This window comes from Parasteatoda tepidariorum, chromosome 2 (assembly GCF_043381705.1).
Source record: "Parasteatoda tepidariorum isolate YZ-2023 chromosome 2, CAS_Ptep_4.0, whole genome shotgun sequence".
NCBI classification, from domain to species: domain Eukaryota; kingdom Metazoa; phylum Arthropoda; class Arachnida; order Araneae; family Theridiidae; genus Parasteatoda; species Parasteatoda tepidariorum.
In genome coordinates, this window is record NC_092205.1 from 6,551,899 (window position 1) to 6,568,524 (window position 16,626).

The 16,626-nt window shown below is 31.2% G+C and overlaps 2 protein-coding genes across 2 annotated transcripts in view; both read right to left on the reverse strand.

The window, feature by feature from the left end:
• Nucleotides 1–4,565, reverse strand: part of LOC107443519 (uncharacterized) — an 11,524-nt gene extending 6,959 nt beyond the window's left edge. The window contains exon 1 of the mRNA XM_016057431.3: nucleotides 3,901–4,565. Within this exon, the coding sequence (XP_015912917.2) occupies nucleotides 3,901–4,531 (631 nt within the window). The 5' untranslated portion in view covers nucleotides 4,532–4,565. The remainder of the gene's footprint in view (nucleotides 1–3,900) is intronic.
• A 3,620-nt stretch (nucleotides 4,566–8,185) lies between these two features.
• Nucleotides 8,186–15,859, reverse strand: LOC107443518 (uncharacterized). The gene is made up of 4 exons (XM_016057429.3): nucleotides 15,760–15,859; nucleotides 11,645–11,917; nucleotides 10,232–10,535; nucleotides 8,186–9,451 (listed from the first exon to the last, which is right to left on the reverse strand). The coding sequence occupies exons 1-4, from the start codon at nucleotides 15,772–15,774 to the stop codon at nucleotides 8,901–8,903; spliced, it is 1,143 nt and encodes a 380-aa protein (XP_015912915.2). The 5' UTR covers nucleotides 15,775–15,859; the 3' UTR covers nucleotides 8,186–8,900.
• Nucleotides 15,860–16,626: the final 767 nt, after the last annotated feature.

Here is a 16,626-nt window from a genome sequence, read left to right on the forward strand (position 1 = left end):
TATATATATATATATTGGTTCAACATGTTTCGAGTTTTCAAACAGCTTTACTGTTAAAAGCGAGCTAATGAAGGATGAAATAGAATAATTATTAAAACAGTATGTTTGAGCCTAAGAGCTTAAAACTGTTACTACACATATTTATGAAAACTTCTTATTTTATTTTATGAAGCGTAGCACATTTCAAAAAGTAAATAGCAATGATTCGTTTCTAGATCGTATGATGCATTGCTTTACTTATTTTTCTTTTTCTAGTATGATCTGTTTCAATTTTATTACTTTACTTCTATCTTATAAACCATATATTTTCCTATTCCAAACATTCTGAGTTGTTTCAGGTAAAGATTTCGCTTAAATAAGACAAAATTTATATTGTAATTGATTTTGTCTTTCGATACTAAAAGAAATATTGTTTGACATTCCAATCTTTAACAGAGACCGTTACTTTTTAGAGCTTTCACTCTCAGTGTTTCACGTGATTTTTTTTTCTGTCTTAAACTGTACTTATTATCATTGACGCGTGTCAGTAAGCACCGGTTTATAAGTATAAACAAATATAAAAAATTATACCAATAAAATCTATATTAGAAATTTTTTGTTAACTCGTGTTCGTGCTTGTAACGATGAGATCCTGCAATTGCGACCAGTTTCCTCCTAGCTACAGCTCTCAAATCCACTCATGTCAAAAGGACAGAACAGGAATAAAGAACAGGAAATAACAGACAGGAGTTCCACTCCTGTCTTGATGAACATCAAAAGTTTCAACCATTTTCTATTCGCTAAAAAATTATTGTCATATTATCACTAATTAGAATGTCTCGTTAGTGGAAGTTTTGACCAGTTTCTGCTTAGAATAAGTGAATAAGAAACCTTAGGAGAAAACACTTAAGGAATATTTTTATTGAAATATCGCCGAAAAATTAAATTTTGATAATATCTTTTACAAAGAAAAAATACAGTTTTTTTAAAATATTTTGTTATAACTGTTGACATTAAATTTTACAGAGATCCACGCTTTTCTTCTTTAAAAATACAATTATATTTTTATCTGATACTTCAGTAAATGTTTATTTTCAAAGAAATAATATCACGCCGCTTTCGTTCTATATATACTACTTAATTATAGTGCTGTCATTGTGTTGTGTGTATTAGTAATCTAATTTAAACTGGAAAAGAGACGGTTTCTTTTCAATCTCAAAATTCTCAATATTCTTCCAAATTCAGGATACATTCCTCAAAATGCAGAGTTTGTCCCGTTTTCCGGAAACTGAAGGTTGTTTGCAAATCTTATTAGAGTAGATTCATTGTCTACCGTCAACACTATAAATAGATATATTCTACACAATTCAGCAATTAAAATACACTTTTGTTCAATTGAAATGAATTTCGATGCCATGCTTCAAAATCGAAAAAGAAAATTATTTTAAGTAAATACATATGTCCGTAACTGAAAGAATTACGAGGGTTGTAAATTAAATAGTGGCATCTTAACCTTGAAACTCACAGAAGGGCAGGCATGCGCAAATAGGATATGGAAGCTGTGAGGTGGCTCTGTTGTCGATGTGTAGAGTGCTAAAAACAATCGTTCTGCTTAGAAGGGTAGTTGTTGTGTGGCGTTAAAGTGAATAGTTTCGTTTCCCTCGCTCTAAAGCATGTTTTCAAAAGGTGATCAGCGGTCATGGCTTAAAATCGAGGTTGGCCGTGGCAAAAATGTTACAGAATACAATCGAGGACTAGTGGAAGCCTGTGGCTCAAATGCTTTACAATATAGAGCAGTAGCACGATGGGTTCAAACATCTCCTCTTTTTTCGTCATTAAGCCCTTTGAAAACATGTTTTAGAGCGATGGAAACGAAACTTCTAACTTTAACGCCACACAACAACTACCCTTCTAAGCAAATCGACTGTTTTTTGCACTCTGCACATCGACGACAGCGCCACCTTACCGCTCCCATATTCTGTTTGCGCATGCCCACCCTTCTATGAGATTCAAGGTTAAGTTGCCACTATTTAATTTACAACCCTTGTATATTAAAATTCACGGTGTAATTTGTTTGCTCATTCTTTTAAACAAAGTAATCATCTCAGAAAATTTAGTGCCTGTACCCTGCTCCAAAACATCCTCAGAAGATATCAAAATCGGTTGAGGACCACTACTCTAGATGACAATGATGCCTTACAAAATACAGCCTTAAGCCATGGTGGTTTAGGGGATAGATCAGATCGTGGTGACTTAGATCGCTCGTCTCCCAATGGTTCAAATCCCAGCGATGGCTGGTAGATTCGAATTCCGCACCCGGCTAGCACCAAAAACAGTGCTAACGTATAATATCCTCAGTGGTAGACAAATAAGGGGTTAGACTCCTCTTGCCGTCAGAATAACCGTAGGTGGTTCTAGTAGTTTTCCTCTCCATGCAACGCAAATGCTGGTTAGTACAATCAAAAAGTCGTCCATGAAGGCAAATTTCTCCCAATGCTTGATCCAGGTGTTCCTTTATCTTCTAGATTGGGATCAAAATTACAAGGCTACGGAGATGAACATTGTAATACGTAAACCCTGAATTAGGTCGGCTGTTGAACGACTTTAACTTCGACTTTCTCGATTCCGTGAAAATGACGGGGTGAGATTTCGTCCGCCATTTCTCGCTCCCGTGATATTGACGGACTGGAGTGTTCAGTAGTAACGCGACAATAAGAATAAAACTAATTCATTTCTTTTGCCCGGAACAAATTTTATTTCTCATTTTACACACCTGATGGCAGTACCAGGATAGTTTTAAGGTAATTGTAGATAGTTAGTTTATTTTAAACTAGTTGCAGCACTAATCAAATAAGTAATACAAATACAAAAGCCAAAAAAATTGGTACTTTTATGACCGTTTTCTTGAAAATTTACAAATCGTTAAGGGGTTCAAAAATTTTTTTAAAAAAAGTACAGCCTTCAAATTGATTTTAAAAATAGTAATTCTAAAGAATAAATATATAAAAATAGAAGAAAACCTTAAAGAATATTAGGATTAAGATATCGCCGAAAAGTAAAACTTTGACAGTATCCTTTATACAGATTTTTTTTTCTAATATTTTGCAGTAGCTGTTGACAAACACATTAAATTTAAAAGAGATCCACTATCTATAGAGCTTGAATTATACTCTTTATAGCCTAATAAATTCAAGTATATAAAAAATGAAAAAAATATGGACAACTCTTCTTATTATACATCATGATAAAAAGAGTGATTCATAATGAACACCCATATTATGCATTTTTTTTCAAATTCTTGTTAGAAATGAATGAGCTGATACATTCAGCGATCGCAAATAAATATCAGGATATTGTGGATCTAGGCTATGTGGTATAGGTCCTTGTAAAACTGTTCTACTGTAAAGTATTATTGTCGATTAAATTCTAAGAAAATAGTCTTATTTCAAAACAATTTTTAATGACTTTTGACCTTTGATGAAAGTATTCATATATCTTAATGGTTGGTATAGAAGTAGTATAACACAATAATCAATTAATTCTCAAAGAGTATTATCGCATGTAAATGGATGTGTTTTTCTCACAATTGCAGAGGATATTTACTTTTGACCCCCCCCCCACACACATACACACCCTAAATCGGAGATAAAATATTTTCATGAAATAAAAAAAATACGCGTCTTATAGTCTTATTTAAAGAACATAGCCTGAAAATTACAAAAAAGTCAAATTTCCAATCTTGCCTGTTTGACACGATTTTTAAAAAAACTGTATCTTAATGACCATCATGTTCAGCTCACGTGTATTTCAAGTCCATCAAAATTCGTCAACCAAGAACTCTCTGATGGTCCAATCCAGTATATTTATTTAAAACCAACCTATATAGGAGACTATGAGTAATAAATAAAATAAAACGGTTACCTGCTTGTTTCCTTAATTCATTAGCAAATGCTTTTCCTGCAAATTCAACGTCCTTGGATGAACTTATTCCCTTTGATTTCAAGAAGTCTGCTGTCCCAGTTGCTAAGGCTTGAACTGGAGCTCCAGGATCCATACTATTTTCAGAATTCGCAGCATTTTCTAATGAATTTGCATAAGCGTCAATCAAGTCTTTACCATTACCCTGCTCCAGAAGTCCTTGTTTCTTCAAACTGCGTTTCAACGTATCAGAAACAGCACGGAAGTATTCTAGAGGAGAAATATTATTCTGGAAAGCTTTTTCAGCTGCATTTGCAATATCTTCAGCAATGTATTCAGCATGTTCCAAACCCATCTCTTTTCCGAAATTTAATGCATTCTTATAGAACACTTCACCAACATCTTCCTCTGAAATTTTGACAACGAATACCTTTTCAAAAATATGTTTCACCACCGTCACGCTTAAGAAGTAAACTCCAAAGGGGCCAATGCTTACCAAAAACTCAGTTGTCGCTTTTGTTTTTTCAACTATTAATTCAACTTCAGATTCAGTAACAACAAGTTTATTAACAATTTCAACAGCTAGCAGGGCTGAAAACAGCATGGTTAGGGTTAAAATACGAATTGCGACCATTTTGTTTTCCCGTTTAAATTAGAAGCATTTCAAAAAAACGTTTTCAAAGCATTTTATAGCTCTCGGTGTTTATTTAAGCAAACAAAAAGCGAGCATTATGATGGACATAGCATTATTTATTTGAATCAACATAAAAAAAATTCCTTCAATAGATATACACACACATCAAAAAATTATAAAACTCTATAAATAAAGAAAAAAACAGCATTCGGTACATTATTCATAATGTTGTTTATTATTTAGTATATAAGTAAGAGGAATTTATATTTTTATAGCATAATTAAATTACATGCGCCTCGAAATAAAAAAAACAGTGCAGCTGTACATTCATTTAATACATACATATATTTTATAGTCATTAATTATAGTAAAAAAAAGTATTAGTACATAATATTTCGATGGCACAAGAGCATTACTTCAAAATAAATAAGTTTAAAAATAATTCATGTACAATAGTGAAAAATTAGTTATTCTAATTTTTTAACTGTGTTAGTTCTCTTATAATTTTACTATTTTAAAAGATGACTGGACACTTACAATTTATATCAACGTTAAATAGAACAGCTACTTACAGCAGTACAAACATTCTTTACTCCATTTTTTATACGTAATTGAATTTTTGATTTTCCTTTTTTGTAGCCTGCTTTCAAAATCAGACTAAAAGGATCCCGAAATGAATAATTTTCGCTCGATATTTCTGAAAAAAAAAACGATAAGTCGAATTTTTAAAGCTATTTTTAAATCTAAAACAATCAGTAAAAAGTTTACGCCAAGAACCGAAAACAACTGCCATTTTTCTCAATTGCATTGTATTCGAAAGATGAAAAATTCGCAAACGTTTAGTAATTATTTCACATATTTTATTTTTGACTATCACGCACGTAACCTGCAACTGCATGTTTCGACCTGCATTCTCCTCCTATCAAAATGAGTTTTTTCATGTTATATGAGGGATAACTAGTCTCAAAAATAACCAGACAGTTTATAAAAGGTATTTTTTCCCAAGTGAGCTTTGCTAATTTCTCTGGTTAGATGTTCGAAGTTATCACAACATTATCATCGTTTGCCAGGTTTCAACCGTCTTTTTCTTTCTTTTTTTTTTTAGAAAAAAAAAGACAGAAACACATTTTAAATTTCCAAGTTTTAATTTTGTTTTACTGGTGCAGTTGATTTTCTCTCAAATTTCTCTTAATTTTTTATTACGTTTTCGTTTTGTTAATGCATTAAAAAATGTATTTAGAAGAAATGTGTTTTCCAGAAACAAATTGTTCTTTGAATTTAGTAAAATAAATATATAAAAGCTGCAGGGAAAGACAGCGATGAAGCAATCAATATTGGTTGGTGATCAAAGTGAGCAGAGTGTAGAGCATCTTAGTGCTTTAAGTACTACTGCTTATATACTTAGATAAACTATTCGTTCTTGGCGCTTTAAAGTTGAAACACAGTCTAAACAAGTTACAATCATAATTCTAAATTTTAAATTTATATGTCTTTTTTAAGAACTGATGCAATTTTGGCTTTGTCATCAGATTCATTAATAAGATAATGAAAGTTTTTATCGAAGTTAATAAAAATTAAGCAAATATTTAGCAAATGATCACACGATTTTATTTTTTGAATATCCATTCAACAAATTGTAACCTTCACCAATTTTTGAAAATAGCTGAAATAAAATGAAAGTTTCATTTTTTTTTTCAGAAAGTTCATTTTTGTTTAGTTTTCTTGTAAAACGTCGTTTTTTTTAAGCTTTTGCAATGGAAACTTACCTGCAGTTTTAACTGTTGACGTTAAATGTGTTGATATTAAATTAATTAATATTAATTATGTGAGCAAACACACAATGTATTTATTCAAGTACATGTTTACTAATGAATATGAATATGCATATTAATATGCATATTAATAATCATTCTTATTTTTTAGTGCGAATTTTCTCAGGGCTAACGAGAATAGAAGGGCTGGTTCACTCCTTTGAAGTAGCTCTCGCCGCGCCAATCCTCCGATTTTTTCCAGTGACGTCGCTTTGGCGCAAAGCTCGCACTTTTACTTCCAGAACGGAGCTTTCGGCCTTACTAGCTCTAACTAATATTGGAGCATTTCTTTTTGCGACATATTCTAAGACATATGTTATTTTCTATAATGACTTTCCTCAGTTTTTGCAGCGAATTTACAAGAATTTAAAACTATTATCGAAATGCNTCTTCCTAAGTGAGCTTTGCTAATTTCTTTGGATAGATGTTCGAAGCTATCATTACACTGTCATCGTTTGCCAGGTTTCAACAGTCTTCTTCTTTTTTTTTTGAAAAAAAAAGACAGGAATACATTTTTAATTTCCAAGTATTAACTTTGTTTTACTGGTGCAGTTGATTTTCTCTCAAATTTCTCTAAATTTTTTATTACGTTTTCGTTTCGTTAATGCATTAAAAAAATTTATTTACATGAAATGTGTTTTCCAGAAACAAATTGTTCTTTTAATTTAGTAAAATAAATATATAAACGTTGCAGGGAAAGACAACGATGAAGCAATCAATATTGGTTGGTGATCAAAGCGAGCAGAGTGTATAGCATCTCAGTGCTTTAAGTACTACTGCTTATATACTTAGATAAAATTTTCGTTCTTGGCGTTCTAAAGTTGAAACAGTGTCTAAACAAATTACAATCATCATTCTAAATTTTAAATTTATACGTATTTTTTAAGAACTGTTGCAATTGTGGCTTTGTCATCAGATTCTTAAGATAAGATAATGAAAGTTTTTATCGAAATTAATAAAAAATAAGCAAATATTTAGCAAATGATCACGCGATTTTATTTTTTAAATATCCATTCAACAAATTGTAACCTTCACCAATTTGAAAATAGCTGAAATAAACTGAAAGTTTTATTTTGTTTTTTTTCTTCAGAAAGTTCATTTTTGTTTAGTTTTCTTGTAAAATGTCGTTTGAAAATAATTTTTAAGCTTTTGCACTGGAAACTTACATACAGTTTTAACTGTTGACGTTAAATGTGTTGATATTTAGTTAATTAATATTAATTATGTGTGCAAAAACACAATGTATTTACTCAAGTACATGTTTACTAATGCATATGAATATTAATAATCATTCTTCTTTTTTAGTGCGAATTTTCTTCTGTGAATTTACAACTGTTACACGTGACTGTTATTGTGAAACGCCAATATGAAGAAAAACTGCAGTTTTGTAAAAATGAAAAGCGTTTGTGGTCTAATTTTTAACATTTAAAAACTTATTCCTATGCTGCATTACCTGGTCTCATAAGAATTTGCAAAAACTGAAAATAAGGCAGTGATTTTGATAATTTGAATGCAGATCGAGTTCTTCAATTCTTAATCCAATGCAGGATAATCTGAATTTAAAGTTTATTATATGTTTAATAATTTTTATAAACATTTATAAAATTATTTTTATTTATTCAAATTTGATACAAGGCAATTTCTAATTAAATTTTAAGTTTTTAACTAACTAAATTTTTAGTTAGTTTGGATGCATGAAATTGGCTTAATCTTTTTTGGAATACAAATGGAATGGTCAAATGTAGTGAAATGGTAATCATAAACACTTTCATTTTGAATAATGTTGCATATGACTTGATAAAGAAAAAAACTCTGAATCGAATAAATTAAAAGAGAAACAAAATTAGAGTAATGTTCAATTTTTTATTGCTAAAAACATATATTATACAAAATAACACAATAACACAGAGCATGCATTACACGCAAACAAGCTAGAATATCCCAAAACTTCTTTGGTAACACAAATTTAAAAAAATAAACATTGAGAACACATTAACTCCCTGAAAAAAATATTACGAAATAATTTATCTTCAATTAATTTTATTGGATAGGTTGCTTTAGGTATCGTACAAGGTGAATAATATTTAAATCTTCAATCTGAGTTCTTTGAATAACTATTATTTAAAACTATTATTAATTACTCTTGTCAAAACATGCATCCGTTTCTATAAAAAAAATATAAATTTTTTGTGCGTCTGAAGATACATGTCGAGGGATTTGGAAACTGTATAACTTATTATTATGCATAGATTTAAAAAATACAATATTAGCAAATTTCCTTTCTTGCTACGAAATACTGAATGCAAAATGTAAGATATAGATAAAATCCGTCACCCATTCTTTCTAAACACATAACAATATTTAACAACTAAAAAAATATAAGAGAATCACATGCAATAGAGAGAAAATAATCCATAAAGCATTGTCCTGATTTTAACGGCATCGGGACGCTTGCTTTTGCCAAACCTCTTGGTCAATTAGTTTGGCAAGATCCTATACGAGGTAAAGTTCATAATGCCATGATGCATTTTGTAATCAAAAATATTGCTAACATATGTTTAATATCCACTTTTTCCAGATTTTTTTCCTTGGCCCACTGAAGAACCTCCATATCCACCAGAAGCTCCTCCAAGACCAGAAGGACCTCCATATCCACCTGAAGCACCTCCGAGGCCAGAAGAACCTCCATATCCACCTGAAGCTCCTCCGAGACCAGCAGAGCTTCCATATCCACCTGAAGCTCCTCCGAGGCCAGCAGAACCTCCTCGACTACCTAAAGGAGACCCTTTCATATTGCCAGCTCCGTAACCACCAGCAGATCCTCCCATACCTTCAAGACCACCAGCAGTTCCTCCGATACCTCCGAGTCCTCCAGCTCCACCACCAAGTCCAGCTCCAAGACCTCCAGCGCCACCATATGCTCCTCCACCAAGTCCACCTCCGAGACCTCCAGCACCACCATATGCTCCACCACCAAGTCCACGTCCGAGTCCTCCAGCCCCTCCTCTGATACCACCAAGTCCACCTCCGAGTCCTCCAGCTCCTCCTCCAATACCACCGAAACTACCTCTGCCACCAGCACCACCATAAGCTCCTCTTCCACTTACACCTATAATTATTTTGGCAATATGAGTTCAAGAACATATAGTTATATTTTGGCAATATGAGTTCAAGAACATATAGTTATATTTTGGCAATATGAGTTATATAACATATAGCTATATTTTGGCATTATGAGTTATGGAACATAATTTTTTTAATTGAAACTTTAAAGCTTAGCATACAAACTAATCGTTTAAGAATAATTCCAGCTCAAAAAGCTGCACTTATCCGACTCACTGGCAAAAAATGATCAGTTTCTAAAATAAAAGATAACGCAATTGTGATTTCTATTATATATTCTAGCGATGAAAAAATTTATTCTTTTAAGTATTCTTAGTTAATATACCTTGCTGTTGTTGTTGTCATTCCTTGAGGTAGAGGGAGTAAGATTGCTATTATTTTCCAGTGGCGCCATCTATGTCCAAGAATTCGACTTCTGTCCCACTCGTTTTATAGGCTGAACCCCATTTCCACATCCATTCATTCACAGACCGTAATTTTGACCTGAACCAAAGAATGATCAATCTCCAATTCAGTACCCTCAGAGATAAAATTTGTAATAGTAACATAGACGACTTTTTAACCCGACAAGCTTAACGTGCAGGAGTAACCATTTAGTACATGAGGATTCTACCACCTACTGGATTCAAACTCATATTCTCACGAACGTGAGTCCAGCCTCCTGCCAACCAGGCTATCTCGGCCAGTAAATACACTTTAAATTTAAAGAGTAAATATGCTTTCAAACATACTATATGCATCATTCAAATATTATGCGTAAATATACCTCTTTGTCCACCAGCTCCAGATCTGGGATTATATCGTTCTTTGATTCCAGCCGGTGTCTGCTGCACTTGCATAATTATATCAGCAGGGTTTTCAGGTTTGTCAGAAGTACCTGGTTCATTTGTCTTAACAACAGCTTGAAAACCACCAGCTCCGGCAGTGTACTGAACTTCTCTGAACAATCCTTGACCATCTCTGTATCCATATGATCCCTGAACTGCACCACTCCCGTCACCTTGTTCAGATCGCATGTTGATGTTGCCTTGTTCATCTTTGTTACTGTAACTGAATTGGAATGGTTTCGGCTGAAAATAAGAGAAATTTATAGTTCTGCAAGTTTTGGACCAAGTCATACTTCTAAAAGTACACCATTGTTAAGCAAATAGAATCATTTTTGGAACATCATAAGGGATTTTATGCTTAAATAGCCTAACATGCAAAAAATGTGTCTCCATATTGAGCGTAATAAAATTTATAACATTTTAAATTTTTAATACTTGGTGAAAACTTGCTCAATGTGTCGACGAGCTTCTTTAATGTTCCCAAGCGTAATATTTTTAATCCAAATAATTCGAGTTATAATCAAAATAATTGAGTCATGAAAAAAAAAACAATTAATTCAATCATTTTCTAAACATTAAAAAAACTAATGTCAAATGACTACAAGAAAAAAAAGTTGCTACTATGAGTATTATCGAAACAATTTTGCAACAGCAATTGTTATTAACTCTCGACCTAATATCGCTTTATTAGTTGTGATGTTCACAAACTCACCTCATTTAATTTATTTTTTAAAAAAATGCAGCAAAGCATTATTCAAAATAATTTTTGTTAAAAAATTGCCTTTTATTTGAAGCAGAATTCAAATTATAAAAATTTTCAAGATTTGTTCGATTGCGGGTTAATTTGTAAACGATTTATGAAAGTTGGCGAAATACAAAAATCATAATTTTCGTTAATTAAAATTTTCTCTCGTTAATATCACGAAACATTAAAATGAGATGCTTCTTCGCAATTTCAGAAACAAACGGTCCCGCAGTGGACTGATCGTAAAGACATGGTTCCCAGTAGAACACCGAAGTCAAGCATCACTGGCTGTGGTCAGTAAGCGGCTGGGTGATCACTTTGATAAGCATACATAGGGACCGAGGTCCTCGTAAAACTGTTCTACTGTGAAGTGCTCGACTTTGCATGCAGGTTGTCCGGCTCCCAAAGTGGATGAGCCATCCCCTCTACAGAGGATCAGAATTGTGATAGCATGTCTTCGGATCATCCTCGGGGATGTTTCCCAAACAGCTCATTGAGCAGCTCTAGTGCGACGTAAATAAAATTACTACCTACCTAATCATAAAGAAATATACTGAAATGCACATTTGATTCTGGCAATATTACTACATTTCGATTATATACTTACAGTTTCATCAGCTCCTCCACCATATGAGCCCCCAATACCACCAAATCCTCCTCCCATTCCTCCTGCACCTCCATAGCCTCCCCCAATGCCACCAGCGCCTCTATATACTCCTCCAACGCCACCAGCACCTCCTCCAAGTCCTCCAGAGCCACCGTAACCTCCACCAAGTCCTCCGGCTCCTCCACCTAGTCCACTTCCAAGACCACCTGCTCCAAGGCCAGGTCCACCTCTTGCACTAACATAGCTTAGCGCTAGCAAAATGGTCAGTGAAACCTAATATAAAAAAAGATGATGATAAATTTCCAGATTTAGACTTGGACATAAAAATGAAAGAAAAAAAATATTTGTAAGTTGTGACAAAATTACTTGGCAAACGCGGAACATGTGTCATTTTGACGCTAGTATTCACTGACATTTTTATCGAACTGTCAAAAAGCAGGTTTATTTAGTATTTTTATAGCTTATAGGTTTTGTTCCTCTCTCACATCCTGTCTCAACTCCGGTAATTGCTCATGCGAATTATTTCTGATCACTTAGCGAACCGTCGCTCAATCTTTTCATCTTAGTCTTGCTTAAAACCCTACATTTCATACTTTAATACCTTTTAGTCTTTAATATCTTGAATATGTTTTATGAGTATTGGGGGACACGAAGTCGTGTTTGTTGTCAAAAGTGGCATGCACTATGCTTTTTAGATCGCTTCTCAATCCGACAGAGCGAAGCGCTGCAACCGATCCACAGTGAGACGGATTAACAATAAAGAAGCAATTGCATAAGATGTCGGAATAAACTAATAATCCGTAGAAAACGACTTTAATTTGCTTTAAAGTTTTAAACAAAGAAAGATATACTCTTCATTTTCAGACAAAAGAGTACACAGAAGATGATAATTCTACATTGGCCTTCAATAAACTAAATTTGACTAATTCAGAAAAAAAAAACTCTTGAATTTTGGAAAAAAATAAATTAAAAACAAATGTTTTCTATACATTTTTTACATAATAAAATTTATAAACTCATTTCAAATGTTTATTTATTGAAATAAAATTAACGAACATAATAAATTAAACAACAATTAGTGAACTGGATACGTAACACTAGCTCATCTCACCTAGTTCCTATTTATTACCCAAGTTTTTATACTTTTATTTGTGTTGTACTCTATTTTAAAAATATATTAAATATAAATACACTGTGTCTCCGTTTCTTTCCCGCAGAAAATTGTTCTTTTTGTTTATAAAATTCTTATTACTTCTAAACTGAGATCATTTTAGAAATGTTTCATTCAATTCAGAGAGAAAAATTATATTAAAAACAGAACTTCACTTGCTTCTCTAGAAGAAATATCAACCTCTCCTCTCAAATCACTCTCATATTCTTAAAAAAAAAGGGGTGTCGTATAAAGGAAATTAGGGGAGTTTTCAGTTTTGATTTATAAATCTATAATCAAGCTCACTATAATAAAAACCTTCGGTATTAGGTTTTCTAAAGAAAAAGTGTTGTTTTACTGAACTATAACTGTTTGAGTCATTTTCAGATTTCTCTAGGAAAAATAGTTAAAGAAAAAAAGAATAAGTGGCTTACATTCCTATTGTAAGTAATTCGATTGAAAAATACATTACAAAATAAAAAGTACAGTAATGCATGAATATTTTAACACATTTTAAGACTTTTTGATAGAAGGTATGTATGGAATTAAGATACTATTCGATTATTTAAAATATTTTTTGAAAATTATTATTATTATTAATAATAAACGAAAAAAATATTTAAGAAAAAGTTTGATGCTTACTGAAAATATTACAGCTGATATAACTATACTTTTCATTTTAAATAACAATTTAGTGAAAAGTGTTGACTTTTCTTCTTTAAGGCGTTAATTTCTGCAAAAGAGTGGACTAATAACGAAAAAGTTTAGACATATTTACATATTATGCCTCAAAAACTGTAAAAACTATTTATGGCGTATTTTTCCAGGATTAGTTTAATAAATGCAGATTAAAATCGAAACTATATGCTAATTAAAATCGGTACACCTTTTTAGAAAAACACGAGGCCAAATCATCAAATTGCTTCATCATCATCAAATTGCTAATCATCAATTGCTCGAATTTCAGCGAATTTAAATCTTGATACTGTGGCACAGTTTGATGGTAGATACAGTTTATTATTACAGATAGATACAGTTATATTTTGAAATGAGGTCATTCAATCTGCAGTATATTTGATTTTTTTCAACTTGATGTATTTTGTACCATATGACAATGAATAACTTTAACATAAAAGCATAGCCGCCAAAAACTGCTGATTCTCCGTAGAATTTTGTTTTTATATTTGAAGTCGTAATGAATCTCATAAATTTCTTTTCAATTCTTGGATTTTAAAATTTAATTCCATATGATTTTGACTACCAATAAATATAAATAAATCAATCTTATATATGAACACGTTATAGAAACGAAAATGAGTGTAAGCTCGAAATTGCGATAAGTTTATTTTAAGCAATTGTAAAAAATTAATTTTATCTACGCTTATATTTCATTTACAGCCATACCACTAAAAATGCAAGAAGTTGGAAAGAAACTAGATTCACTTTTATTAATTTATAACGTTTTTAAATATTCAATCGTAACTACCATTATTACTTACATTTCAAATTATTCATATTTGAAGAAAAAACATTCTTTATATTTCAATAGTACATTGAAAAAAAAATGCTACTTTTAATCTTGCTTAATAAAATTTTTAATTTTATTAGTTACTACATTTTGTATTTTTAGTCACCTGTGGAAACTCTGGTTTTAGTTATATTTCACCTCCGCTGGGAAATATTTTCTCAGAAAGAGTAAAAGTTGGCAAGTCTGCATAAAGAGATACGCAGTTTAAAATGGAAATCTTTCTAAAAAAATACTTGAAACTTCATTATACTCCTTCTAGGAACTCATATGAGACAACATTAAAATACTAAGACTGGTTAAAAATTTGATTTAGTAAGCTTAGAATTTAATGTAGTGAATCAGTTTAATTCTTGATATCCAAAACAGGTAAGATCTAAATATAGCTTTAAATTTTAGCACTTGATGCAATTTAGATCTTTATGTAAGTTCATTCAATTGCTATTAAACTAAGGGGTAGTCACATTATATATTGCATAATAAATATGAATAATTTTCAGCACAAAAAAAAATTAATCTGGTTCAAATTAAAATCTATATATATTCTTAGAAAACGTTAAAGCTGATTGCAAGGTGCTTTTCATAAATTATGAAAAAGTACCAACATTGTTTGAAATTTGAATTAGTGAGTTCAGGCCTTAATGTAGTGATACAGTTCGATAGATTATGCTTATTAAAATGTTTAATTTTACACTGAACTAAAATATAATCGTATTATCTATTTGCGACGCATTAAGTATGTATAGTTCTTACACAAGAAATATGCTGGTTAAAATCGATGAATTTAAGAAATAAATAAATACAAAAACTATTTTCAAAGTTGCAATATTTTTAAAATATTTAATATTCAAAGTGTTTAAATGTTTTCTTTAAAATTTTTTACTTTTTTAATTATTAAAACATGAATTCGAATTTATAACAATTATTTACTGTTATTTATAACAAAAAAATTGCAATTGTTTTTATAAAATGTTGAAACAACATAATTAAAAGTTTGGTTTTGCTGGTTGAAGTATTTCAGTTTCTTCAATAAAAATTGGAGATGATAAAAAAAAAATTCGAAAGCCAGGAACATTCCTTCTCAACTTCTAAGATTTTGAATTTCAAGCAGCTCAAGAGATATGCAGTTCAATCATTGCCTAGACAAAATTCGCAATTAATATTAATACATTTATATAAAACTACTATAAAATGACGAAAGTGAGACTTTGCTGATTTTAATAAGAATATTCATAGAAATTATTTGAAAACAAACTCAATCATAGATAAAATAGCTATTAAAATACCTGAAAAATGTATTAGTGGCCTATTAGTTTTTTAAATAATTTAACGGTATGCATGTGAAGATCGATACATACTAAAAACATTTCTTAACTGAATTACAAAAATTGAGAACCAAAATTTTATTACGAAAAATGAGAATAAAAAATTGTTTGTTACCTTAAGTAGATACATGTTTGAGAACTGAGCAGTATCCTAAGAACTTTCTAGAAAACTGTGAAACACTCGCTGAAGAGAGATGGTTTAACTGATGAGCAAACTTAAATTTGACCATTATATATACTCAGAAAATATGGTTTAAGACATGTGACAAACGCCACGTGACTATAGAATCTTTATTTAATTTAAAATTTCGAATTAAAATATTATTGTTTTATTTATGCTATTTTCTTGTGAAGCCTTATTTAAAATTACTACAGTTATCAAATTAAAAAGTTGTTTTGTGAATAGCGCTCTTCCGTTATTATTTTTACATAGCTTTCTTCTAAAGCAATTTGACCGGAGGTGGTTGAAAGAGCTGAGTTAATCGTATGTTTACATTATTTGGAAAAAAGAACGAGAAAAAACCAGATTCGTTAAAATCTTTTCATCGCTGTTTTCCAAAAAAACTAAAAAGTCGTCCAGAAACAAAAACATTTTTCACATTTAATTTACATATGTTATTAAGAGTTTTCGCTCTCATTGTTATAGCATCTCGAGTTATGATCTTTAATGTTATGTCTAGAAATCTAGTAAAATACAGAGCAAACGAGGTCATTAAAAATACAAAAACGTTCACTAGTATACAGATTTGAGAATGAACTATTGTTTAGAATGAAGGGGTAGGCAACAGCAATTAGCTTAAAATATGCTAATTCTTCAAAAAGGTCATTTGTATTAAATTGTGTGACAAATTTCAAAACCTAAGTTAAAACGTTTTGAGACTTACATTTGATTTATTTAAATATCTTTTTAATTAACAGGTATGAATTAAATGTTTGATTTATCGACAGATAAATACATAAGTGTAGAGAAAAACCTATTTAC

What these genes read in the sequence shown, in the direction of transcription:
- LOC107443518 (XM_016057429.3), bottom strand. An exon ending in GTGGAGGAGCTGATGAAACT is followed by an intron (nt 10,536 to 11,644) that starts GTAAGTATATAA and finishes TCTTATTTTCAG; the next exon opens with CCGAAACCATTCCAATTCAG. An exon ending in TGGAGCTGGTGGACAAAGAG is followed by an intron (nt 9,452 to 10,231) that starts GTATATTTACGC and finishes AAATAATTATAG; the next exon opens with GTGTAAGTGGAAGAGGAGCT.